Source organism: Aethalodelphis obliquidens, unplaced genomic scaffold, assembly GCF_003676395.1.
Source record: "Aethalodelphis obliquidens isolate GAN/ISIS:26980383/991018 unplaced genomic scaffold, ASM367639v1 scaffold10, whole genome shotgun sequence".
NCBI classification, from domain to species: domain Eukaryota; kingdom Metazoa; phylum Chordata; class Mammalia; order Artiodactyla; family Delphinidae; genus Aethalodelphis; species Aethalodelphis obliquidens.
Window position 1 is genome coordinate 25294049 of NW_020837954.1, and position 27307 is coordinate 25321355.

General features: G+C 38.1%; 1 protein-coding gene across 1 annotated transcript in view; it reads right to left on the minus strand.

Annotated features, from left to right (window-relative positions):
- SAV1 (salvador family WW domain containing protein 1) overlaps positions 1-15259 on the minus strand; it is a 28969-nt gene extending 13710 nt beyond the window's left edge. Inside the window, exons 1-2 of the mRNA XM_027111195.1 lie at positions 14788-15259; positions 11270-11713 (exon numbers count right to left, since the gene is read on the minus strand). Coding sequence (XP_026966996.1) covers positions 11270-11713; positions 14788-14881 — 538 coding nt within the window. The 5' untranslated portion in view covers positions 14882-15259. The remainder of the gene's footprint in view (positions 1-11269; positions 11714-14787) is intronic.
- Positions 15260-27307: the final 12048 nt, after the last annotated feature.

The following is a 27307-nucleotide window of genomic DNA, read 5'->3' on the forward strand; positions in this document are numbered from 1 at the left end:
GGTGGAAATCACTGCCACAGAACAGAATAAAGAAAACAAAAATGAAAAGAAGACAGTCTAAGAGACCTCTGAGACAACATTAAATACACCAACTTTCACATTATAGGGGTCCTAGAAGGAGAAGAGAAGAGAAAGGACCTGAGAAAATATTTGAAGAGATAATAGATGAAAACTTCCCTAACACGGGAAAGGAAACAGTCACCGAAGTCCAGGAAGTACAGAGAGTCCCAGGCAGTAAAAACCCAAGAAGGAACACACGGAGTCACACAGTAATCAAACTGACAAAAATTAAAGAGAAAAAATATTAAAACAAAAGAAAAGTGACAAAAAAACATACAAGGGAACTCCAATAATGTTATCAGCTGATTCCTCAGCAGAAACTTTGCAGGCCAAAATGAAGTGGCATGATATATTAAAAGTGATGAAAGAGAAGAAACTACAACCAAGAATACTCTACCCAGGAAGGCTCTCATTCACATTTGATGGAGAAATGAAAAGCTTTACAGACAAACAAAAGCTAAGAGAATTCAGCACCACCAGACCAGCTTTGCAACAAATGCTAAAAGAACTTCTCTAAGCAGAAAAGACCACAACTAGAAACAAGAAAATTACGAATGGAAAAGCTCACGGGTAAAGGCAAACATACAGTAAAGCTAGAAAATCATTCACATACAAGTATATCAAAACCAGCAATTGTGAGAAAAGGAGAACACAAATGCAGGGTATTAGAAATGCATTTGACATTAAAAGACCAGCAACTTAAAACTATCTTGTTTATATATAGACTGCTATATCAAACCTCATAGTAACCACAAACCGAAAATCTACAATAGATACACACACAAAAAAGAAAAAGGAATCCAAACACAACACTAAAGTTAGTCATCAAATCACAAGAGAAGAGAACAAAAGAGGAAGGGAAGGAAGTTTATAGCAATACAAGACTACCTCAAGAAACAAGAAAAATCTCACATAAACATTCTAACCTTATGCCTAAAGGAACTAGAAAAAAAGAACAAAACCCAAAGTTACTAACAGGAAAGAAATCATAAAGGACAGAGAAGAAATAAATGAAATAGAGACTAAAAAGGCAATAGGAAATGGGCTTCCCTGGTGGCACAGTGGTTGAGAGGCCACCTGCCGATGCAGGGGACACGGGTTCCTACCCCAGTCCAGGAGGATCCCACATGCCGCGGAGCAGCTGGGCCCGTGAGCCATGGCTGCTGAGACTGTGTGTCCAGAGCCTGCGCTCCGCAACGGGAGAGGCCACAGCAGTGAGAGGCCCGCGTATTGCAAAAAAAAAGCAATAGGAAAGATCAATGAAACTAAGAGCTGGTTCTTTGAAAAGGTAAGAAAAATTGATAAATCTTTAGCCAGATTCATCAAGAAAAAAAGAGAGAGGGCTAACGTCAATAAAATCAGGAAAAAAAGGGAAAAGTTACATCAAATATCATAGAAATACAAAGGATCGTAAAAGATTAATATGGATAATTACACATCAATAAAATGGACAGCCTAGAAGAAATGTACAAATTCCTAGAAATGCACGATCTCCCAAGATGGAACCAGGAAGAAATATTCAATAGAAGATACAAACAGACCAATTACTAGTAATGAAACTGAATCACTGATAAAAAATACTCCCAAAAAACAAAAGACCAGGACCAGACAGTTGCACAAGAGAACTCTACCAAACATTTACAGAAGAGTTAACATCTATCCTTTTCAAACTATTCCAAAAATTGAACAGGAAGGAATGATCATGAAATCATTCTACAATACCAGCATCACCCTGATACCAAAACCAAAGACACCACAAAAAAATTACAAGCCAATACCACTAATAAACATAGATGCAAAAATCCTCAACAAAATATAAAAATCAAATTCAACAATACATTAAAAGGCTCATACATCATGACCAGGTGAGATTTATCCCAGGGATGCAAGAATGGTTCAATATCTGCAAATTAATCAACGTGACACACCACATTAACAAGTTGAAGAATATAAACTATATCATCATCTCAACAGATGCAGAAAGAACTATTGACAAAATTCCACAACAATTTAGGATAAAAACTCAGCAAAGTGGGTATAGAGAGAACATGTCTCAACACAATGAAAGCCACTTATGACAAACCCATGGCCAACATAATACTCAACAGTGAAGAGCTGAAAGCCTTTCCACTAAATTCAGGAAAAAGACAAGGATGCCCACTCTCCCTGCTTCTACTTAATACAATATTGGAAGCCCTAGCCACAGCAATCAGACAAGAAAAAGAAATAAAAGGTATCCAAATTGGAAGGGTAAAGGTAAAACTGTCACTATTCACAGATAGGATATTCTATATAGAGAACCCTAAAATCTCTGCACAGAAACTATTAGAACAAATAAACGATCTCAGTAAGGCAGCAGGATACAAGATTAATATACAGAAATCTGTTGCGTTTCTATACACTAATAATGAAATATCAGAAAGAGAAAGTAAAGATAAAAACAATTCCATTTAAAACCTCACCCAAAAAAAACAAACACAAAAACAAAAACCCTAGGAATAAACTTAACCAAGGAGGTGAAAGACCTATATGCTGAAAACTACAAAACACTGATAAAGGAAACTGAAGAGGATTCGAAGAAATGGAAAGATATTCCATGCTCTTAAACTGGAAGAATATTGTTAAAATGGCTATACTACCAAAGCAGTCTGTAGATTTAATGCAACTCCTATCAAAACACCCATGACATTTTTCACAGAATGAGAACAAAGAATTTTAAAATTTATATGGAACCACAAAAGACCCAGAGTTGCCAAAGCAATATTGAGAAAAAGAACAAAGCTGGAGGTATCAGTCTCCCAGCCTTCAGACTATACTTCAAAGCTACAGTAATCAAAACAGCATGGTACTGGTGCAAAAAGACACACATAGATCAACGGAATGGAATAGAAAGCCCAGAAATAAACTTACTCACCTACAGTCAATTATTCTATGACAAAGGAGGTAAGGATATACAATGGAGAAAAGATAGTCTCTTTCAACAAGCAGCACTGGGAAAGCTGGACAACTACATGTAAAACAATGAAATTAAAACATTCCTTCACACCATATAGAAAAATAAACTCAAAATGGTTTAAAGACCTAAATTTAAGACATAACACCATAAAACTCCTAGAAGATGACATAGGCAAAACATTCTTTGACATAAATCGTAGCAATATTTTCTTAGATCAGTCCCCAAGGCAAAAAAAAAAGCAAAAACAAATAAATGGGACCGAATCAAACTTACAAGCTTTTGCACAGCAAAGGAAACCATAAACAAAATGAAAAGACAACCAATGGAATGGGAGAAAATATTTGCAAACAATGCAACCAACAAGGGGTTAATATCCAAAATATACAAACAGCTTACATAACTCAATGTTAAAAAAACAAATAACCCAATCAAAAAGTGAGAAGACCTAAGTAGACATTTCTCCAAAGAAGACATACAGATGGCACATGAAAAGATGCTCAATGTTGCTAATTATTAGAGAAATGCAAATCAAAACTACAATGAGGCATCACCTCACACTGTTCAGAATGGCCATCATTAAAGAGTCCACAAGTAATAAATGCCAGAGAGGGTGTGGAGAAGAGGGAACCCTCCTACACTGTTGGTAAGCATGTAAATTGGTGCAGCCACTATGGAAAACAGTATGAAGATTCCTTAAAAAACTAAAAATAAAGTTGCATATGATCCAGCAATTCCACTACTGGGCATATATCTGGAAAAGAGGAAAACTCTAACTCGAAAAGATACATGCACTCCAATGTTCATAGCAGCGCTATTTACAATAGTTGACATGGAATCAACTCAAGTGCCCATCAACAGATTGGCTTAAGAAGATATGGTGTATATATGTGTGTGTATACATATATATATGTATACACACACATATATACACACACACATACACACACAATGGAATATTACTCAGCTCTAAAAAAGAATGAAATATTGCCATTTGCAGCAACATATGGATAGAGAATATTATGCTTAGTGAAATAAGTCAGGCAAAGACAAATACTATATGATATCATTTATTTGTAGAATCTAAAAAATAATACAAATGAATCTATACACAAAACAGAAACAGACTCACAGACATAGAAAACAAACTTATGGTTACCAAAAGGGGAAGGGAGGGACAAATCAAGAGTATGGGATTAACGGTTACAAATTATTACATATAAAATAGATAAGCAACAAGGATTTACTGTATAGCACAGGGAATTATACCCAGTATCTTATAATAACCTATAGTGGAATACGATCTGCAAAAAATGAATTACTATGCTGTACACCTGAAACTAACACAATACTGTAAACCAATTAGACTTCAAAAAAAATTAGAGAGGTATAATCCCTAAATCTAATATACATACAAAAACTGCCAAAAGCAGCTGGGCTAGAAGAAGAACAGTAAAGAAAGAAGTGGAAATAAGAACACAGCACTGCGCAAAACCAAGTAGCCCAAAACACTACCCTGGTAATTTTTCCTTTTCTCTACACAACCCTTTACACCCCTCGCAACCACAGGAGCCAATTTCAAATAACTGGCAGAGAAAGACCCTAATTATTCAATAATGTATAATTAGGACAGCACAACATCAATTCTATAAGAAAAATTAAAGGGGCAAAAAGGTACAAAGTTGATTAAAAAAGAACATTCAAAAAAATGTTGCCCCATGGACTTCCCTGGTGGCGCAATGGTTAAGAATCCACCTGCTGATGCAGGGTACACGGGTTCGTGCCCCGGTCCGGGAAGATCCCACATGCTGCGGAGCGGCTGGGCCTGTGAGCCATGGCCGCTGAGCCTGCGCGTCCGGAGCCTGTGCTCCGCAACTGGAGAGGCCACAACAGTGAGAGGCCCGTGTACAGCAAAAAAAAAAAAAAGAAAAAAAGACAAGACTAAGAAATTGTCATACACCAAAGAACACTAAGGAAATATGACAACTAAATGTAATGTGGTACTCTGCACTGGATCCTGTAACAGAAAATGAGTATTAAGGAAAAAGCTGGTGAAATCCAAATAAAGCTTGGTATTTAATTTTTTTTAAATCCTCGAGTTCATAAAGACACTACAAAAATAAACCTCATTGGTTACCTCTGGAGGTGGTTAGGGTATCAACTGACTATTCTGAAAAATAGTAAGTAAAGGAAAAGATCTACCATTTATCCTGTCTTATATGAATAGCAATATTGGATCTAGCCAATAATGATTAATGGCTTCCAAATCAATAGGTGAAAAGCTGATGGACAACATCATGATGATGAATTGGTATGACATCTGATCCCATAACCAAATTTAATATCACAAAAAGAGAAATCAGTCATTATGTGTGTCTGGAACTGATGCAATAGAATGTACACAACGCCACCTATGAAGTACTCTGGCAGAACGGAAAATGCAAGAAAGAAAACAAAATCACTCTTGCTCAGTACCCTTTGGGAAGAAAGGCATACATTTCTAAAACATATGGTGACTATAAAACAAAACAAAGCTAACAAGCCTTTTGGTGAAACTGACTTTGGCTTCTGTCACCTGCAACTGAACGTTTATTTAGTAAGTGTAGCTTAAGCAACTTCAGTACTTAAAGAGAAAATATTTAAAGAGAAAAGAAATAAGCCAATGTACTAAAGACAAACACATAGCAAATAACTAAAATCATGCTGTTCAAGCATGCAGTGGCTTTATACTTTCTCATACTTCCATCACTAAAAATGTTGTAGTACTAGCCACAACCAAGGATAGCAATTTTTTAAAAGAATTATAATCAATTCAATGTATTCATATTGAGTTATTGATAAGACCCATAACATTCGGGCCCAACAGAGGTTCCCCTGGAAACACACAGATTTCTAAATGTAGCATTAAAAACAAAAAGCTATTATAGTAATTTAAAACTGTACAGGCTTAGAGAGTTTGTGACAATTTCATTCATCTGCTTAGAAAATCCAAATTTCCATATACTGAACTTGCCTAAATCTAGAAACACATGTACTGTTACATGTAAACAATAGTAGGTACCAAACAGCAGATTTTAAACCATGATAAACTTGAAATTCACGTTTAGAGGAAACACAAAGACCTCTCTGTAAAACCTCTGTGTCCAGGAACTAAACCTTGCAAGTTATTGATAAGGGAGCCATGAAGTCCACAAAGTCCCAAATAGGCTCATCAGCTTTACCAATGCCATGTGAAACCATGATTCCTAACCTTTTTAGTTAGTTTCAATGACAGTTTATTTAGTTTCAATGACAAACCACCCCCCGACTTTCTGAAGCTGCCATGTGCACTAAATTTTTTTCAAACTATTATTTGGATAATTCTATAAAACTAGTGAGAGATGAATGTACTGTACAAAAAGACTGGAAACCACCAATCTAAAACATAAAATATTATCAGTAATAAAATAAGTCTAGCAGACTTAAAAAAAAAAAAAGCTATATCAAGCTCTAACACACCAGACCTCCACTCTTAAGTTCAGTTAGAAAGCTGAAACTTCAATAACCAAACATGCCAAATCTGGAAAAAGCATACAAGAGCATATGATACCTTACAAAAAACATGAGCACTAACAATTATGAATGTCTACTCTGTCCCTGGCCCTTTCCATATGTACTATTTCATACTCAATCAGCGCTATGAGGTAGTGGTATCATTACCAATTTACAGATGAGGAAACAAAGGTTCAAGTAAGTTATTTTACCAAAGGCCACACAGATGATATAAGGTCAAATGACAAATTTATTACCAACCACGTAATCTTACCCCAAAAGATCAACTGTAATTCTTCAAAGAAAATATGACTGCCACTAATAAAAGAAAATGCAATCTATAATTCTGAACTTGTTTCTGAGCTACAAGGGAAAAAACAGTTTTCCATAATTTCAATTATTAGTCCCAGAAAAGAATGAGTGGCATTCATAATCTTCAAAATAACTTCCATTTGCAGGAATTAATGGCACAAGCACCTTCCACTCACATAAAATAAACTAGAACATTAATAAGCTACATACATGATTTCCCAAAGACACAGATAAAGTATTACTTTGTCTCTCCACCAAGCTTTCACTAGATATGCCTCCAAAGAACTTACTGTCATACAAAAGTGGCAGATACCTACAAGATCTGTCCTTAGAGTCAAGCTCAAAAATTCTAGTTTCCTAATGTTGAAGTGGCTACAGAGAATAAAATAGAATATGGAACTCTAATGAAGGTTACAACCTCCAGGGTAATACTAAACATTACAGCCCATGTTATAATCAAGATGCTGATAAAAAGATATAAGGATTAAACTAAACCAACTGCTTTTTTTTCTCCTCTCCAAAATAACTACAAATAAAGTTGTGCTCCTAAGGATTATTAACACTTCCTCAAAAGAAGATTCTGGTTAACTAATACTTATGCATTTCCTGGAGCAAACACAACTCCAGTAATTTTTTTTTTTTTTTTTTTTTTTTTGGTAAGGCCTGGAACTTTTTAATTTGATCTTTATTACTTGATTTCTTTAGCTGTCTTTAAAAATAAAAGTTAAAAGTTTGTTACTTACAATTGCATAGAACTAAATTATTTAGGAGCAGAACAAAGGAATTCAATCTGCCTTTAGTATTCCAACTAAAGACTTCCTGTTAACAGCAGAATTCCTTCCTCTGGCACATACAGTAACTGCCTGTAGGCCAAAATGTTAAAGGTCAAATTTCACAGCTAAATGTAGAACGTGCTAGGCCGTAAAACCCGTTAAGATATTATACAACTTGTTTTTTGTACTTCTGCTAAATACAGTAAGATGAAATTAACCCCTGAGATAAGGCGTTTCCTAAAAGTCTAAGTAATAACTAATTGGCAGGAATTACTACTGTCAAGTCATTACAAAACTATTTTCTTTCATACCTTTTTTATGATTACATTAGTAACAAATCGAAATTTAAACCTTGTGAAAATAAATCTGTCTACAGCACATCCTTACTCTCCCACAAACTTACTTTCTCCTTTCCATTCATTCAAATTCCCTGAACTCTCTCCAGCATAAATCTGGAAAATATAATAAGTTTCAAGTCTTTTCAAGATGAATTCAAGAAACTTCCAGCTATTGTCTCATATTCAGATTGTTTTTCTTCTGGAAAAGACAGCTGTTAGGCTTTTCTGTTTGGTTAATAATTGGTTGTTAATCCTTCCCTGCCACTTAGGAGATCCCTGCAAAGAAGTTCCGTTTTTTTCTGAAAGGTAAAACATTAATCTTATTGCCCTGATATAAATTAATGTTAAGTGAAATTTCTCAAGCATGTATCACTGTCGTAGTAAGTGCAAATCTTTTTTTAAATGACATTCTTTAATTTGAAAAAGTATCCAATTAACTTGTATTTTATTTATTTCTAAAATATGACTGGGGAAAGCTGTTTTAAAGTCTGTCATTAAAATTACAAAAACTATATCAAATTGCATAAAAAGGGTTCTAAGAGAGGATCCGTAGAAATTTAGTTTTTACAGTATTTCCTCAAAGATATTTTGCGAATCAGAATTTTAAAATAAGATTTTTAACCTGGTATCATTAATTCTTTATACTTCAGGCATAAAAGTGTCATGAGCTATCAGTGATGGTTGCAACATAAATATACATGGGAAATGTAAGTACGAAGAACAGCAATCTGTATTAATGAAAAAGATTGTTATAAGCTATTATTCCCGCTACCCCTTGGCTACCAAAAATGTCTTAAGACTCCAGACTTGAAATCTGTGGATCCATTCACTTATTCAACCATTTATTTTTAGAGCACCTCTTATACAGTCAGGTACTTTGCTAATCCTATCTGACTCTTCTCTTTCCCTCATCCCTCAATACCCATTATTGGCCAAGGCCCATCAATGCAGATGCGTCTCACTTTGCCCCTTTCCAAATGTCCCCAGCCTAGGTCAAATCCTCATTAACATTTAAAATATTAACCATAAGACATGCACCAAATGGAAATCTATGGAGCTTTGAAACTACATATAAATAGTGTTTAACATTCAGAAACTCATTAAAGTAAAAAAGCAAGGATATGAAACTGTACAGAGTATAATCACGACAATGTTAAAAAGAAATGTCATGGAAAAAGATGAAGGAAATAACTAAATACAAAGAATCTCTGGCATAATGAGTGCTTTACCTTTACTTTTCTGCATTTTGCAAATTTCCTATAATCAGGTATTACTCTAAAAAATATATAAAAATGAACTTTATTTTTAAAACATACTATTTTGATTGGATAACAAATCACTTCTGAGGTTTAAAACTACACGATAGGGCTTCCCTGGTGGCGCAGTGGTTGCGAGTCTGCCTGCCGATGCAGGGGACACGGGTTCGTGCCCCGGTCCGGGAAGATCCCACATGCCGCGAAGCGGCTGGGCCCGTGAGCCGTGGCCGCTGAGCCTGCGCGTCCGGAGCCTGTGCTCCGCAATGGGAGAGGCCACAGCAATGAGAGGCCCGTGTACCGCAACAACAACAAAAAAAAAAACGACACGATATCAGAAATAGCCAAAAGAAACACTGAAGTATGCAACTGTCTAATCCTTTAACCTAGAATTTAAAAACAAAAAAGGCTCTCACCTATTTTCATTACAGTATTTCTATATGCCTAGAAAACCTCTCCTCTTCAATATCCCAGTGAGACTTCAATGTCAGCTTTCACAAAATAAGCTGCTCTTGCCAACTGTTCCATTCTATTTTCAAAACTTCAGTGATTTACTTTCTCCCCAAACCATAATTAAGTCTCATTTTTCCTCCAAAAGCATCATAGATTTGCACTACCACTGCTACCTGAGGTTCTCTTTTCTCTAGCAACCTATCCTGAGTACAGCTAGTAAACTAATCTTGAACACTGCTTTCATAAAATGAAAATCTTGTCCTTTTGAAATCTGCAATGGCTTCTGCTTGACTCGAGTTTAAATCCTACAGCCTGTTGTTGCATCACTAATCTCCACTCCATCTTACAACTTATTTCTTCAAATTAGACAGAATTACACAGTTACTTGGATTTACATGTCTGCTGTTTTCACTGATTATTTCACCTAAAATGTCCTTCCTATATCCCGTGTCAATCTACAGTCCAAGCGCAAAGAAAAATAGTTCAGGTCCCACCTCTTCCATTGACCATTCTCTAAGTATTCTAGCCTACCCTGATCTCTCTCTCTTCTGGCTCCCTATCGCACTCAGTCAGTACCACATAGTATAACAACTGTCTATCATCATTTTTCATATATTGGTTTTGTTCTCCCAAATAAGGTACCAGAAGTCAGATACCAAAAGGGAAAATGATAGACACATAAATGATTAATACTAAGTGAATGAAATGTTTTCTACACTCAAAACGCTCATACACCAAACTGTTTTTAAGTCACTTTATTTGAAGTTTCATGGGCTAAAAAAGTAAATGTCTCATGTATTTTTTATTTTTATCCTGCCAAAATTTAAAGCCTACAACTTACTAGGAAAAAAAACAATCAGATTAAAAAGTTTAATTTTCAGCTTGCTTCAGTTTACCTAGTGTAATCTAGTACTTTAGGAATAAAGTAAAACTGTGCATTTCTCCTATCTCTTCTGCTCCCTGTCAGGAAAATTATCCCAAAGTCAGGAAATATAGACAGAAGATTTTTGAAAATTATATGGCAAATATTTTTGCTCATTGCAAAAAGCACAACAACAAAAAGACACACTTAACACACAATTAATCATTTGACAATAAGTCTTTTTAAACTAGGGAAATAATTCTTTAACTACAAAAACAGTTCTGTTAAAAAAGAAACAGTGCAAGTGTTAGCTAAGTAATGATGCAGTTGCCCGTGGTATCACCTACCATGCACAATTCTTATTTGCCTTTCCTTTCCCAGGTTTAAGTCCAGTTTCTCTGAATCCCTAACCGTCCCATTCTACTAAATCTAAACATAGATTCAATCCAACTACAGACATTAAAATCTCTCTAAGTTTTCAAGGTTCATACTGTTAACAGTCTAGATAGAATTCAGATACGTATCAAGTATTTACAAAATAATTAGGTGAGTTAATGGACACAAAATTCTTTCCCTCCATGTAGGTTAATAATTATTTGCAAGCAGGCTTAGCAAGACTGGCAAAATGGAGTAGTAGTTCTCTAGGAGTATCTGTTAGCTTCCCAAGAAAATCTAGAAAAAGAACATCTTTTTAATGAAGTGTTAATAAACCTAAATAACTAATTTTAAGTTACCTGAAGCATGCCTCCCCTGATTCTGTGGCATTCTTTGGAAGAGATCATGGTTGTATTCATAATATCTATAGTCTTCGTGTGCTCGATCTCCAAGTGGGCGCCTCCTCTGACCATCAAAATAATTATCTGAATAATAATATCGGGAACCAGAGTCTCCATTTTCAACAGCAAAATTAACTTCTGTTAAAAATGACTGAGAAGAGCCATATTCCCTAGGGACATCTGCTAGACTCCTGGCAAGGTAAGAAGGTGCAGATAATCTGTTGCTTTCTCTTCTCATTATTTCATGAGGTGTTCTTTGAATTGGAGTTCTAAGGAAACTATGGTTTCTTGAAACTATTCCATCTCCAGAAGCTGCAAAGGCATTAGAGCTTGAATCTGGAAGACAGATATCAGTTCGTCTTGGAATTGTTGGACCATGCCGGATAAATGAAGGCATAAGATCTATAACAGAACAAAGAGTAAAATGACCAGTAAGTAATACACTTTTCAAAAGTTGTTCATTTATATCTATCACCCCAAAATGAAAAATTTCAATGGACTTAAGAAAACACAATTTAAAATTTGGACTTAAGAAAACACAATTTAAAATTTTAGGAAAGTATTTGCGTTTGTTTGTTTATTTATTTATGGCTGCGTTGGGTCTTCATTGCTGCGTGCAGGCTTTCTCTAGTTGCGGCGAGCGGGGGCTACTCTTGGTTGCGGTGTGCGGGCTTCTCATTGCAGTGGCTGCTCATTGCAGAACACGGGCTCTAGGCACATGGGCTTCAGTAGTTGTGGCACGTGGGCTCTAGAGCGCAGGCTCAGTAGTTGTGGCGCACAGGCTTAGTTGCTCTGAGGCACGTGGGATCTTCCCGGACCAGGGCTCGAACCCGCATCCCCTGCATTGGCAGGCGGATTCTTAACCACTGCGCCACCAGGGAAGTCCCTGGGTATTTAAAAATTGAGGCTGATTGATGTCTTCCCACTCAAATGAATTTATAATTTGTATAAACATGTTATACGTAAGCTCTGCCAGAATCGGACGTATTCTGCATACTACCATACATGATATGATTAAACGTCAATAAGCTTAACTATGAAATACACATTAATGAAACACTCATGAATAAACATGTAAACGATCTAACAAATGGATACAGAGTTAACCAGCATAACTTAACATTTCAGTTTGTTTTGCTGATTTTACTTCATTTTCAAAATTCCCCAAGCTCTTCTTCAAGAAAACACGATTTAAAAAATAAAACAGAACATAATGCTATTCCCAAACACGTAAAGGTGAATTCCTCTAAAAAGATTTTAATATTATTAACCTGGCCTTCCTACTCTTGGAATTATGTAGCAGTAGTACAGTAATCAAAACATGGAAAAACTAAAAATTTAACTACGAAAATTAAAAAATAAAAAAGATCTCATTTCTGGGACTACCCTGGTGGTCCAGTGGTTAAGACTCCGCCTTCCAATGCAGAGGGCGCAGGTTCCATCCCTGGTCCGGGAACTAAGATCCCATATGCCACAGGGTGCAGCCAAAAATCTTAAAAAAAAAAAGAATCTCATTTCGAAGAGACACACAAATGTTGAACCAGTTCAAAAAAACGCCAAGTCTAAAACTATGGCTCCTTTAAGAACAATTATAACTCAAAACAGAAGATAAGAGAAGAACAATGGCTTTAAGGATACAGTACTTTTTTTTTTTTTTTTTTTAATTTTTGGCTGAGTTGGGTCTTCGTTGCAGTGCACGGGCTTCTCATCTTGGTGGCTTCTCTTGTTGTGGAGCACGAGCTCTAGGCACACAGGCTTCAGTAGCTGGGGCACATGGACTCAGTAGTTGTGGCTCCTGGGCTCTAGAGCACAGGCTCAGTAGTTGTGGCACATGGGCTTAGTTGCTCCGCGGCATGTGGGATCTTCCCGGACCAGGGCTCGAACCCATGTCCCTTGCATTGGTAGGCGGATTCTTAACCACTGTGCCACCAGGGAAGCCCAGGATACAGTACTTTTGAACACAGAACTTAAATAGCTTAGGTATTCCTGGTTAGAAAGCAAATACCTTTATAGCAAGAAGAAAACTGGATTTGGAGACCGTTTTATTAGTTCATTAACAGTATCAGAGAGCACTCATATTAATATACAACAGAAGCTAACTAAGCTAACTAGACAAAAATAAGTATCCAAATAAACAAGGCTCAACATTTGATGAAACTAAAAAAGTACTATATCAAAAGTTATTTGCTTAAAGGTGTGGCAAATGTATTTCATGATTTCAAGTAATGTTCAATAAACTTTATTTGCAGCAAACTGCAAGCTATTTTAGCCAAAATCCTAAGAGAATGTGTAACCGAAAATCAAAATGTTAAAAAAGGCTTAAAAATCAAGTTTCAGGTTACTGATGTACCCATCTGATCTCTTCTGTTCTGTAAGAAAGCACTGCAAATACAAGGATAAATCTGGAAAGTTGATAATGTGGTTGTAATGGAAAAAACATGCTCTGCACACCTTTCTGTGTGATCTTGGGCAAATATTACTAGGAACCTCTATGAAAAGCTTTCCCAATTACAATATGAGGTAATGCTTAAGTCACAAAGTCACCAGCTTCCAAGAAGGAAACTTACACAAAGGACCCAGCAGTATGAGCACCAAAAAATTAGCTCCTTAGCTCACAAATGTTCTGAACACACAAGCAAGAATTAAAAATTCAAAAGACTCCGCCGGAAAATCAGAGTCAAATACTTAAATTGAAAATTAGAAAAGTGCCAGTGTTCAGGGGGAAGAAAAATGCACTCTATTAATTTTTTTTTAAAAAACAGAAAAAAAAACTTTTTCGTAATATACCCTGAAATATGATAGAATTTGAGTACTTTCTTTTTGGGGTCTCTAGGGTGCTTTATTTGAAGCAATTCTCACGACGAACACAGCCAAACATGTAATTTTGGCTCCTCCACCCTGAGATCTACTATTGATGAGGCTTTGGGTAGTGGCTACAATAGCGACGGTCAGCTTTCACCTCCTTACTTCGGCATCCAACAGCTGACGGGCTAAGGAATTCTACCCAAGCGTTCGCACGGCTTCCAGCACGGGCGAGTGACACCCTCAATGTTTACAAACACAAGGCAAATCTCGACGTAACGAGAAGAGAAAAACATGTGCCCCAGTGTAATCACTTTAATTCCTATAAAATCAGGGGATCAGCAATTTAAGTGTTTCCTAAAGAACCTCTTTCTTCCCGTAATCAAAACCAACGACACTGCCACAAGGGGACCGGAAAGTCTGTGGTTATTTGGGGGGAGGGGAGCGGAGGTGGACTAATCTAAGTTTCTTATTCTTTATCAGCTTTCAAACAACGAACACCACTCCAGGCATAATAAAATTAAAAAACAAAACAAAAACCAATATTCCACAGAGACCAAAAAGGAATGCGAAGCCGCGGGGAGCGGCGTCCGGCACCCCGTCCGGCACCCCGCCCGGGTCCCCGCAGCCCGTGGCCGCCCCGGCCAGGTGTGGGCGCGGCGCCCGACACTCACTCCGCAGCAGAGGCGACGTCTCCTTCTTCACGTACTTCCCCTGCACCTCGGCCGGCTTGGACACTTCGTTTTTGGTTTTTTTTCGGGACAGCATCCTTGTCCACGAGGCCCCAGGCCACACCAAGCAGCCGCCCTAGGGCTCCGCGCCGGGCGCCGGGCGTCCCCGCCGCCACCTCCGCCGGCGCCGCCGCCTCCTTCCCTCCCGAGCCGCCGCCGCCGCCGCCGCCGCCGCCTCTCCGCAGCCCGGGGTCGCCCACAGGGACTGCCGCATGTTCGGGGCGCTAAGCGCGCCGGCCACCACTCAATCTCTTGTCCGCTCCTTCCCGGAAGTCTGCCCGCTCCGCGACGCTGCCCGAGAACTCAGAGAAGAGAGGCCAGGGACGCCCGCGCAGGGCCATGGTCCGCTGCGGGCCGCCTAATAGCCGCTACGACTGCCGCCGCCGCCGCCGCCGCCGCCTACGTCCCGTAAACTTTCCCCGCGGCCGCTGGGAATTCTGGGAAACTCGACGCAGCGCGAGCGCCGCCGCCCCTCCCCCACACCAGCTCCGGGGCGCGGCTCGGACTGCCGGATCGTTGCCGAGCTCCTAGCTAACGGGCTGGCCCCGCTGTCTGCAGGAGGGGTAGCGGCTGCCCTCACTACCCCTCGGCGAGAAGCAGGTCCCGCGGACACGAAGGACGAAACCCTCCCGCGGGAGGCCGTGGCACGCTCCTGCAAAGGAGCCTCTTCTACCCGCAGATTTTTCTCTCAGGACCTCGAGGGAGCCGGTGACGCCCCCAAGATGCGTTCCCGTCCCCAGCCACGAAAGAGGACGTCCCTCTTGGAGTTTTTTGGGCTGGTAAATTCAAGTCCGTGATAGCACAGAACGCCAGTAGAGTTGAAGGAACACCACCACGCTTAGGCTAGTGCTGCACCAAAAGAAAAATCTAGAGCCCTCTTTTTGTTGAAAACATTAGTCTGGCCAATACTAATTAAACAGTATGAATCTGTAGTCTCCCAAGTGCCAGGGAGTGTGCATCTTTCTGATAAAAGAAAAAACGGAGAAAGAGGCCAAAATAGAGTTTCTACGATCTTTGATGTAAGATAAATTTGATTATTAGCATAACTTATTTAATCACCACTGTCATTATTATACGAACTAACCACATATTTCCTTTTGGAAATGTCAATGGAAAAAAAATCAATAAATAATCTACAATAGGCATAGAAAAGAGTTTTATTTGAGCCAAACTGGGAAGTATAAGCCCAGAAGACAGCTTCTCAGATAACTCTAAGGAAGTGCTGGGGGAAGCATAGTTTTCCGCGTAGGTTTGTGTCTAGTGGGAACAAAGAACATTCAACAAGTCAGGGATGCGTTCCTTCAAGGTTTCCAAAAAATGTATCAGTTTGGAATACAGCGAGTCAGTATGGCCTTAGCACCTGGGAAGGGAGTCTTATCATTGAAGCAGCAACAGCATTGGTGGCCCAGCAAGGGAGGCATTTAATTTTTATTTTTAACATGGACATTCTTTAGTTTTGGTAAGTGAGCTCTTTTCTTTAATAATTAAAGCAGATGTACAATGTGTGTTTGATAGGCCACAGGCTGTTTCAGCTAGCATAAAGTTAACTCGTAATCCAGAATGACTTCCTTATACCTCAATATGTGAACATTTCTTTCTTAAATATTCCAATATTAGATTTTTTGAGAATTTTGAGCACTAAAGGTCAGGACCTGGGATTTTTTAATCAAAAATAGACCCTACTTTCTTCTATATAACCTAGCAGAGGGGCAAAATGTACAGCATAACATTTAGAAAATAAGATGGGATCCACCCCCAAGTGACCAAATTGAGGCTTTGACAATGGAAAGTGCTTTCCCTGAGATAGGAAACATCCTACAAGAGATGTAAACAGTTAACAAAAGGCAAGGAATTTTCTACTTATACAAGGTTAGGAAGCTGTTCAAATTTTGTTTTGCCATGAACAAACAAATAAGACATTTTGTCTAGTGCCTGTCTCCATCTTTGCATATTGTTATGGTCCCTTGGTACAAATCTCTCACAATTCATTCAATAACCAACAAATATTTATTGATCACCCACTCTGCTAGGCACTGTTCTAGGTGCTTGGGATATAGCAACAGGCAAAGAATCCCTACTCTCATGGGGAAGAGAGACAATAAAGAAGAAAAATAAATAAAATGTACTGTGCTACATAGTGATAAGTGCTGAGGTGAAAATTAAACAAGAAAAAGAGGGTTTGTGATTTTAGTGGGACTAGCTCATGAGAAGGAGCCTTTGGAGTTAAGTGACAAAGGAAATTGGCAATGCAGCTATCTGGAGGAAGAATATTCCAGGCAGAAAGAACAGCAAGTGCAAAGTCACTGCAAGTTACCATGTTCCTGGCAGTTTGAAGTAATGTAAGAAGGTCTGTGTAGCTGGAGCAGAGGAGTAATGGGAAATGAAGTTAGAGAGGTAACAATGGCACCTAGGGCCTTGTAGGTAAGGAATTTCACTTTGAGCAGAGGAGTGACATGATCTAACTTAATGTATTTAAATAGGATGGTTTTGGATGCTGTGTTGAAAATAGACTGAATGGGAGCAAGGTAAAAGTAGGGAGATCAGTCAAAAGCTATTGCTGGCTTGGACCAGGCTAACAGCAGTGGAGATGATGCGAAGTGGTCAGACTTTGGATATATTTTAACGACAGAGCCAACAGGATTTGCTAACAGATTGAATATGGAGTATGAGAGAGAGAGAAATCAAGGATCACTCCTGTGGGTATGTAAATCTTAACAATAGAACAGAAATATTATGTATAAAATAAATAAGCTACAAGGATATATTGTACAACACAAGGAATACAGCCAATATTTGATAATAACTATTAATGGAGTATAACCTTTAAAAATTGTGAATCACTATGTTGTGTATCTATAACATATAATATTGTATATCAACTGTATCTCAATTTTAAAAAAAAAGAATAGAATAGAATCTCAACAGAATAGCAGATTGTACTGTGAGAGGAACATCAGAAAAGCAGTTACTTGTTCCTGTTGTTCAGATAGGACCAGTACGGAAGTGTTGGTCGTGTGGATGGAGAGGAGTGATGAAACATAAATGGCGAGACAATGGGGTTTTGTTACAGATAGGGTATGGTGTCAGGAGATGAAGGGAGGGAAGGGGGAGCCAAAGAAGTGCCAGGTTTCTGCCTAGGGCTTACTTCAGAAGGATAAGCGAACAAAAGCATATTAAGACCTCGTTAATATAGCCAACTCTTCACACTTGTGGTTTTCCTAGAGACTGAAATACAGGATGCCTTGCACATTTATGTAAGAAAAAATATAGGATTTTATAGTTAGAAAAGAATCTTAGAACAGCTAGGCTAACCTCACTTTATTAATGTGGAAACCAAGCTAGAAAAATTAAATGATTTGCTTCAGATTTTATTCCTGGTCATTAGCAAACACATCTCAGGATTGGAGTTTTCTATTCCCATTTTGGACCTTTTCCTGTTACAGCACATGAAGAGTCCCACTAATGCGAGTCCAGTTTCTAACAGTTATTTTGAAAGTCATTCATGTTCCAAACAAAGAACTCCCGTTTTCAATGTTATTTCAGTTCTTTGAATTGAGAGAAAGCCTCAACTAGGTGCTCTTTTTAAGAGCTGTAATTTGCCTTTTTATCAAGGAGGGTGCATTCCAAGATCAACAGTCTGCAGACAGCATCAGCAGTAGCATTATGTGAACTTTGAATTCAAATCCTTAAATCCAGACACTTTGAATTCACATCTGTTTTCTAGAAATTCCTGGATTTCTGGTAGTTTTTATTAAGGAATCTAGATTTTGCAGCTCTAATTCTCCAGGCATAGCTTTTGAGAAGGCTAATATTATATTACATAATAGCGATATTTTTTTTCCCCTTGCAGTTGCATTCTCTATGGAGAAAATCTTAGTTTTCTCACATGAAAATTAAGAATTTGAACTAATTGTTTTCCAAAGTGTCTTTCAGGCCTACAGTTTTGTGCCACATAGGCAGAAGGAAATATACAAAAATAAAAACAATTATCCTAGTAGTATAATAGGGATATAGGTGATTTCTTTAAAAATATTTATCATTGGGTTTCCCTGGTGGCGCAGTGGTTGAGAGTCCGCCTGCCGATGCAGGGGACACGGGTTCATGCCCCGGTCCGGGAAGATCCCACATGCCGCGGAGTGGCTGGGCCCGTGAGCCGTGGCCGCTGAGCCTGCGCGTCCGGAGCCTGTGCTCTGCAACGGGAGAGGCTGCAACAGTGAGAGGCCCGCGTGCCGCAAAAAAAGGGGGAAAAAAAAATATATATATATATATATATATTTATCATTATTGCTATGGTTTTATCTAAAAATTGTTATTTAAAAGATTAAATAACAGTTTTTAGATAAAACCATAGCAATAAAGAAAATATTTTAATTAATTAATTTTTAATTAAAAGTAAATTAAATTAAATTTAAAAACTGTTAAAGCAAGTGTTAAAATATCAGCATCATATAAAGTCATCATTAGCATAAAAATAAAATTTTATGCCAAGTTGCTACTTTCAAAGAGAGCCAAACGGGGGGGATGGAGTGGTGGTGTGATGAATTGGGAGATTGGGATTGACATGTATACACTGATGTGTATAAAATGGATGACTAATAAGAAAATAAATAAATAAATAAATAAACATTAAAAAGAAAGAGAGAGAGCCAAAGTTGTTATCCTATTTTTACTTTCTCTTGCTAGAAGCATGTGAAATTTAAAAGGGTGAACTATCTAATGGAGGATTGTCCAAGAAAGAACCAAGTGGAAGTGGAAATAAGTCCTATATATGGAGCCTCTTCAGAAAAAAAAAAAAAGAAGAGGATCTTCTACTCTCCAACCCACTCTTCCTGGTCATATAACAAGATAAACTTAATCTGTCTCAGGAAGAAGTAATGATTATGCTAGAATATAGGGCTCTTCAAGCCTCCAAAGTTTTACTCTTAAAATCTGGGAAGGTAAATTCCTGAGTAGCCTTTTAAGCAGAAGCTTTGATTGTTCCCTATGAAGGAGAAGGATTTGTGATGTCTATACAGCTCTGAAAATATATACTTAGTATTAACAACTAAGTTGGGTTCCCAAACTCTTCTAGTGTCTGATGAATCATCCCCCACCCCCAAATAATGTAGAAAATTAGTATCACAAGTCTGATCAAAAGGAATCAAGCTAGGAGATTCAGTGTTACTGACCTTAGGTCTGGTTCCTATATTCTATTATTGCCTGGATTTAGAGGTCCTCTAAAACTGTGATAGGTAGCCAAAATGAATCTTTTATGCTTGGCAATGCTAGCCTTTGACTTCAGTTGTCTGTCTTTATAGACCTTTCTGTCTCTCTGCCTCTCTAACCCTAGAAACCTTTATCTTTCTTCCAACATTGGCCATGTCTTCAGTCACTTTCAACTTTGTTTTTAACTATTCTTTGCAATGATGAATATTTACTTGGCTTTTAGTAAGTTTTTTTTTTTTTTTTGAGAACTCAGTAAAACTTCACCCAGGGTTCTCTTTCTGAGGGGTCTACTGATGTATATCTACTGTGGAAACACCTGCATCCCTTCTACACCACATGGGAGACAAGGGATAATCAGAAACACCATCTAACAGGCCACACCACTATTTCTTTTTTGCTGTGGCCATTCCAGGCTGATGCAGAGGCCCCCTGCAAAGATGATTTTCAAGAGTCTCAAATGGAAATCAAGATAAAGCATTCCTCTGTCTTCAATAGCTGTGCGGATTTCACTAGACTCTTAATGCTACCATCTCTTACTCAAGCCTGGGACCTACTTTCTGTGCTCAAAATCTTTCTTCTCCCTGCCAAAATCGCTTTACTTCCATTTCATGTCTTGTGGGAACTTCTTCTACATCACCTCTTCCTTATCTTGTGGCCTGCTTTCTTGAAGGACCCAGTGATCTTTTTCTCTGGGGCAATAAGCTTAGGCTTAGGGTGCAAGGTAAACATATTTATGGGGAAGGGGGGAAAGAAAAATACACTTGTTTGAAATATTTTCAAGAAAGCAGTTTAAGTAGAATTCTTGCAGTTAGAGCCAGAATGCAAAGCTCTAAGGGAAACAAAATGGAACTGTCCTGTTCCATATGGAGACTGGCCACATAAATATATCTTCTCTCCCTCCTGGAACCCCACTTAAATGACAATGAAAAAATAAAAGGGGAATGAACTCATTATGAGAACACAGGATGGGCCACTGGTAGACATGACGTCAATGAATTTCAACTACAGAGTGATGGGATTGAGGCAAGGTAGAAAAGAGGTTGAAGAGAGCAAAGGAAGGAGGACAGAGGAAGCCACAGCCTAAAATACTTGTGAAAGCACCTAACAGCCAAAGATCTAGAAGAGACTTAGGACGCACAAGTAACTGTTTCAGTTAAGAAAGTTAGGAAAGAGGGACTTCCTGGTGGTCCAGTGGTTAAGACTCCATGCTCCCAATGCAGGGGACCTGGGTCCGATCCCTGGTCAGGGAATTAGTTCCCACATGCTGCAACTAAAATAAAGATCCTGCATGCTGCAACTAAGACCCAGCACAGCCAAATAAATAAATAATTTTTTTTTTTTTTTTTAAAAAGGAAAGAAATGTGGAGCTGGAAAAAGGCATTAATTGAAAGTCAAATTTCCCAGAAAGGGGATCTTAGGGTTCTTTTCTGGAGAAATCAAATGGCCTTGTCAACACAAAGTTCTTGACATTCTAACATTTGTAGGTCCCGCAACAAAACAACCAACTCATCTCATAGGGAAGTTTGCCAGGCGATGGACCCTGATCCCTCATAGAGACTCCCAAGTGTTTTTTTTTAATGTGTTGTTCTTAAATATAAATACACAACTGAGGATTGCTAAAAATTTTAGGAAATTTTTCAACATAAGTGATAGCAAGATAAACAAAAAAATAGACCCCAAAGAAAATACATAATTCAGGGGATAGATGAGTATGGTAAGATGACTACTTTAATACTTACTACCATCAACAGAGAGATTTGATAAAAGATATTGCATCCCTAAGTCAACAACAGGATGCTGTAAAAAAGAAACAATCATGGCTTTCCTGGTGGCTCAGTGGTTAAGAATCCGCCTGCCAATGCAGGGGACACAGTTTCGAGCCCTGGTCCGGGAAGATCCCACATGTCGTGGAGCAACTAAGCCCATGCGCCACCACTACTGAACCTGTGCTCTAGAGCCTGCGAGCCACAACTATTGAAGCCCGCGTGCCTTGAGCCTGTGCTCCGCAACAAGAGAAGCCACAACAATGAGAAGCCCGTGCACCGCAACCAAGAGTAGCCCCTGTTCACCGCAACTAGAGAAAGACTGCACGCAGCAACAAAGACCCAAAGCAGCCAAAAATAAATAAATAAATTTTTAAAATTAAAAAGGAACAATCAGCAATACAGAGCTCTTAGAAATTAAAGATAGGGGTTGCCAAGTAAAATATTCAGAAGAAAGTTAGGAGAATAGGTTGAGCAAATCTCCCAGAACACAGAATAAAAAGACAGAGGTGTGAAATGTGAGTGAAAAGATAACAGAAATAGGTTCTATATAAGAGGCCCAGTATCCTGAAAATGTGAGTTCCAGAAAGAGATAATAGAGAAAATGGAGAGGCATCATCAAAAACGAATACAAGATATTTTTTCAAAGATGAAGGAAAGAAAATAAAAAAGATGAAGGGAAGGAATTTCCCAATTGAAAGGTTTTCCCAAGTGCCCTACAAAATAATGGAAAAAGATCCATGTCTTAATGTGACATTGTAAAATTTCAGACCAAGGATAAAGAGAAGATCCTAACAGCTTCCAGTGAAAGTAAAGGTCAATTATAAAGGAATGAGAATCAGACTAGCATCATATTTTTAATCATCAGGGACTGCTAAAAGACAATGGAACAATGCCTTCTAATAAATGTGGGAAAATCAGTTTTAGTTTATAATTCCATATCCACCCAAAAGGGCAAAAGCTAGGGGAGAATAAAGACATTTTGGGGCATGAAGGGACTCGGAAAATATCCTATCCTAGTAAGTTACCAGAAGATAAGTTCTAACAAAATGAGGTTATAATTCTCACACCACAAAGAACAAACAAAACAAAGTTAGGAAAATGGAGATTAAAGAAATAGTGACTCTGACTCAGGAGAGAAATGAACTTGTCTCAGTATCACAGCTGCACAGCTGGAACTCAATTAATCCAGATTGGAATTTACGAGGATTCTAGGAGGAAGTACCTAGGAAAAGATGGAACTTAAGAAATCTGTACAATTTGGAACAAATTAAGAAGATGATAAAGGCTGACCATTCAAGGAAATAAGGCAATGAAACATGAAAAACTTAAGGGAATACAGCATTGTGACCCTTCTGAAAAGACTTGCATGAGGATGAAATCCAACAAACCAAGATTAGTCAAAATTTTAAATTTGGGATTGGAGGAGTAGTTGAAAATGGACTGGTGATAAAAGCGCTTTAATATAGAAAAGCCTAAACAATTGTGGGAATCAAGATTTTTAAAGAAAGCAGACTTTGCCTTGGGTTTTCCCATGTCAATATGTCTTTAAAATTCTTTCCTTAAGAGCTTAATGTCTTTAAAAACTTAACCCAAATCATGCACTTAGTCGAGACAGGTCTGAACAGGACACTAAATATCAAGATCCTCTGCCTTTGGCTAGTGATCTGTTTACCTCATGCTGATCAGGACTGAGGAACTAACAACATTGTAGACAAAGGGTAGATTCAGTGGAGTGAGCAAATTGGAGGGCATGAACAGGAGGTTGCAGTCAGAGGGGAATTTCAAGAGTTTTAAATGATAGCAAGTATGACCATGTTAGCCAGTATATGTAGTAGAGGTGGAAGTGATGGAAATGAGAAAGTTAAGGAATGTGAAGGCAGCATGTCAGAGACATGGAATATGGTAAAAAACAAACTATGAGCCATTGAAAAAGGATGAAGGGAATGTCCCAGGATAATATAAATAAAAGGCATAAAAATAACAGATTGCTTCCTTATGATTCATGTATTACTCAGAGGCCTCTAAATTCTGGAACTTCTATTGAGAAGTTTTTTGGGAACTTCTATTCCAAATCACTTAATAATACCATTAAAACATTGTATTTCACTGATGTGCTTCATTGTTAAATTCACAGTGCTATTAGGCCTCTAAACAAATTAATGTTCGGGATTTCCATAATAGTGTCCTCCAAATTTAGAGCATGTATGGACTTGCATGCAAGGGCCTGATTGTCTCATACATGATTAGTTAGAAGACCTGAATGATCATATCTGGCAGCCAAGACAACTTTCTTTTCTTTTTCTTGAGCTTTTAATTTTTTAAAATTTATTTTATTGAATTATAGTCGATTTACAATGTTGTGTTAGTTTCAGGTGTACAGCAAAATGAATCAGCTATACATAAACATATATCTACTCTTTTTTATTATTTTATTTTTATTTTTGGCCACACTGTGCAGCATGTGGGACCTTAGTTGCCCAACCAGGGATCAAACCCACACCCCCTGCATTGGAAGCTCAGAGTCTTAACCACTGGACCACCAGGGAAACCCTCGCCACTCTTTTTTAGATTCTTTTCCCATATAGGCCAATACAGAGTATCGTGCAGAGTTCCCTGTGCTATACGGTAGGTCCTTATTAGTTATCTATTTTATATATAGTAGTGTATATATGTCAATCCCAATCTCCCAATTTATCCCTCCCCCCACCCCCGTATTTGCAGACTTTTTAATGCTGGCCATTCTGACTGGTGTGAGGTGGTACCTCACTGTAGTTTTGATTTGCATTTCTCTAATAATTAGCAATGTTGAACATCTTTTCATGTGCCTGTTGGCCATCTGTATGTCTTCTTTGGAGAATGTCTATTTAGGTCTTCTGCCCATTTTTCAATTGGGTTGTTTGTTTGTTTTTGAGATGTATGAGCTCTGTATTTTTTGGAATTTAAGCCCTTGCAAGACAGTTTTCTTAATTATAGTATCATCAGTCTTTCCAATGACAACTTTGATTTGGGATTACAATGACTGAGAATATAGGGGAAAAAAAGAAATTTCAGCCTTTCTTTACTGTCTCCATTTCTTTCACCCCATAAACACACACATCATTTCTTACAAAACTGCTCCCATCTAAATACTAAACTTTATTGTAATACTGATATTAATAACTAATATTATTAATAGTAACGTTAGTAACTAATATTTGTAGTACTGACACTACTGAGTGTAATATGAGGATCCATGGCCAGAACAGTTCAGATAAATACAAGCACTGTAGCTTTTGTTATATGGAGAAAATTCCTTCTTCTAGGATCAAATCAGTGATTGGTCCCTCATGTGAATACGGCTATAATTGAATTCCTGTGAAAATTTCCTTTGGATTAAACTGTTAGAGGCAGAATATCTAGGTCAAAGAGTGTAGTAGGCTATATAATGGCAGCCCAAAGATGGCCACACTCTAATCCCTGGACCCTGTGAATACATTAACATAATAAAAGGGACTTCACAGATGTGAATAAGTTAAGAATCTCAAGATGGGGAGAGCAGCTATATTTTCCAGGTGGGCCCAATTTAATCATAAGCGTTCTATGTTACCTAATTAAGTCATACGGACTCTGCTGGGGCCCTAGCTCAGCTGAGGCTCTGCGCCTCAGGGGGGAGCGTTCTTTTTCTTTTTGGCTCAAGCAGCCAATGACGAAACCAAAGCTGAGATCGAGGCAGCACAAGCTTTATTTCGTGGCCAAAGAATGGAGAAGGGGGAACTAAGTTCACAGATCAACTTCTCGCCCACCTGGCAAGAGAGTTTTAATTTTAAAGAGTAGAGACGGAGGAGGATCGTGAGGCTAATGATGAGGAGGCATATACATTAGTCTACCAGGGAAGGGGGCAGTGCTTTTTCGAGGGAGTGTGGTGCCACCCGCTTTAATCCTTTTTTTGGTCCTTAATGTCTGGTCATGGCTACCGGTAGGTGTATCATTTAATATGTTAATGTAGTAAAATGAATGTATAATGCGAGATTCAGGGTCTGTTGGAGGACACGTTCGTCGCCATCTTGGTCTCAGCCGGTTCCATCTGGGGTTTTTTGTTTGTTTGTAGCTTTCTTATTTCTGGATCATTTGACTTAAAGATTTATGTTAACCCCTGCTAAGGTGGGGGTTGGCGGGTTTTGAGCAAAGGCCTGGAGCGGCTCTGGCAACACGTATAAGATTAGAAGTAGGTGATTCGATGATGGAAACAAGAGTTTGGAGTGATTCGAAGAAGGAGCCATGAGCTAAGGAGTACAAGTAACCTCCAGAAGCTGAAAAAGCCAAGGAAATGAATTCTCCCCTCCGGGCCTCCAGAAGGAACTAGCTGTACCGACACCTGGATTTTAGCCCAGTGAGACTGGTTTTGAACTTCTAACCTCCAAAACTGTAAGTAATAAATTTGTGTTGTTTAATGGCACTAAATTTGTAGTAATTTGTTACAGCTGCAATAAGAAACTAATGCAAAGAGTTTGCAAATAGTTTCAAGGTTTTAATTGCCAAATTTCCCATCAGCAGTGTATGAGAGTGTCTCTCTTTGATCTCTACTTTTTCCTATTCATGTCCCTTTTCATATCAGTAGTTTGTAAACTTTGCTAGGGTGTAGGTTATATCCTCTACCTCTCTTTTCATCTCACACAAGTATCCTGAACCCGATAGATCCACAAAAGTATATATTAACAATGTTAATGCATTTCAGTAGAGTAAGAAGGCATGGAAGAAAAATTTGACCTGAATTGGTTTTTTTTTTTGAAAAAATAAGTTCCACTTTGAGTCTTCTGAGTTAGGTTGAGTATCATATCATGTGTTTTAGAGTTAAAAAAAAAAAGAAAAGAAAAGCATCAAGTAGTAGGTATAAAAGTATCAGAAATCCCTTATCTCATGGTAAAAGGGCAAGCTTAGCAGACCCACTATGCTATTTTGTTACCAAAATGAGACAAGCAATTGGAAAAACAATTATAGGAAATAAATATAAATATACTACACAGGTCTATATACACCTGAGCATAGATTGTGATTAGCACATTCTTCCATATTTTTTTCTCATCTGCGTTCTAACACAAGTTTCTATCAGGTTTACCCTTCATTTTTTTCTTCTCAATGGCTTTATTGAGGTATAATTTACATAAAATAAAATGCATGTGTTTAAAATATACAATTTTATAAGTTTTAACATGTGTTATAAAACCTGAGAGACCATCACCGTGATGAAGATAATGAACATAGCCATCACTCCCAAAAGTTTCCCTGTCCTCTTTTGTATTCTCCCTTTCCACTCCTTCCCACAACCTTCCATCTTGTCTGCTTTATGTCACTACAGATTAGTTTGCAGGTAATTGAAGTTTATATAAATGAAATTATACATATGTACTCTTATTTTCTGGTTTCTTTTACTCAAAATAATTATTTTGACATTCATCCATGTTGTTTGTATGATAACTCATTGCTTTTTATTGGAATAGTAGTTCATTCTATGG